Source organism: Sinocyclocheilus anshuiensis, unplaced genomic scaffold, assembly GCF_001515605.1.
Source record: "Sinocyclocheilus anshuiensis isolate Anshui unplaced genomic scaffold, SAMN03320099.WGS_v1.1 scaffold585, whole genome shotgun sequence".
NCBI lineage: Eukaryota > Metazoa > Chordata > Actinopteri > Cypriniformes > Cyprinidae > Sinocyclocheilus > Sinocyclocheilus anshuiensis.
The window spans coordinates 18,665-19,996 of NW_015539861.1; the positions used below are offsets into that span (position 1 = coordinate 18,665).

General features: G+C 35.8%; 1 protein-coding gene and 1 long non-coding RNA gene across 2 annotated transcripts in view; one reads left to right on the top strand and one right to left on the bottom strand.

Moving 5' to 3' along the window:
* Positions 1–1,332, top strand: part of LOC107684916 (stress-70 protein, mitochondrial-like) — a 21,745-nt gene that overhangs the window by 5,603 nt on the left and 14,810 nt on the right. Inside the window, exon 7 of the mRNA XM_016481297.1 lies at positions 747–909. Within this exon, the coding sequence (XP_016336783.1) occupies positions 747–909 (163 nt within the window). The remainder of the gene's footprint in view (positions 1–746; positions 910–1,332) is intronic.
* Positions 1–1,332, bottom strand: part of LOC107684918 (uncharacterized) — a 16,618-nt gene that overhangs the window by 2,867 nt on the left and 12,419 nt on the right. The window lies entirely within an intron of this gene.

Genomic DNA, 1,332 nt, shown 5'->3' on the forward strand with positions numbered 1-1,332 from the left:
TATATATATACACAAAATAATCCATATTGAATCGAATCACAAGCTTGTGAAGGATAATCGAATCGAATTGTGAAATTTGTGTCAAAACCCAGCCCTAATACTCATTCTACATTATTTTGTCATATCTTTATTCTTTATTGCTCGATATCACTTTGTCATGTTCAGGACTGATAACTGCAGCCTGCTGTGTCAGTGACCATTAAACCAATTCACCCAGAAATGCTTACTGTTGGATGTATTGACATGATGTTTATGTTAGAACATAAGATATAAGATAAATATTAAAAGATGTTTGGACAGTAGCTTGAGTTGGGATGTGGATATACAATTATTTACATTAACAAAAACATAGGGAAAAACTGTAACAACGTCATTTTTTTTAATAGGGTAAAATTTATTCTGAGTGGTTTGAGTCCCACATTTATGACACTACCATAGTTGCCATTAGTGTTATTACAGTGAATTCATAAATCCAAATCAGTTGGACAAATTTGTAGCGGAAGCAGTGCAGCCTCTAACAAAATTTAGTCACACACTGGAAAAAAGTTTGCAGAATGCAGCCATTTAGGAGCCCTGTGTCTTTAAAACGTTCTAGTTGGTCATGACTGATCTGTCAAATGGTGTGCATTTAGTAAAAAAAAAATGCAATGAAATCAACTGAAAAGTCTGTATACTGAAGTCTTATTGAATATTGTTTGTCATGAATCTACTTCCTGTGTGCTTTGACTTCACTGTGGTCTTCCCAGAATCGCTGTGTATGATCTCGGTGGTGGGACGTTCGATATCTCTGTCCTGGAGATCCAGAAGGGAGTTTTCGAGGTGAAATCCACCAATGGAGACACGTTCTTGGGCGGAGAAGATTTCGACCAGCATCTCCTCAGACATATAGTGAAGGAGTTCAAGAGAGAGGTTTGTGTCCGTCCTCCCAAAAAAGCCAAACGTGTGTGTGTGTGTGTGTGTGTGTGTCTGTGTCTTTATTAGTGTTGCTTCACCGATCAGCAAATTTGAGGCCAGTAGCGATTACTGATATATTTGAACACTAAGATCAGCCGCTAACCATCATTGATGTTTAATAGTAAAGGCTCATGAAACCCCCATCTTTCAGCTCAAGTTAATATGCTTCATCAAAATGTAAAATTTCAGACAATTTACATAATGTAAAATACTAAAGTTACATTTAACAGTTGTGTTGTTACTATCGGAGATCATTGTGAACAGCATGAGATCAAATTAGGGCTGTCAAAATGGCTGAAAAACTAAATTCGAAATTTGTACTTGAATATTATCAAAATTCGAATTATATTCGAATTTAAAATGCATAATTTCAGTTAG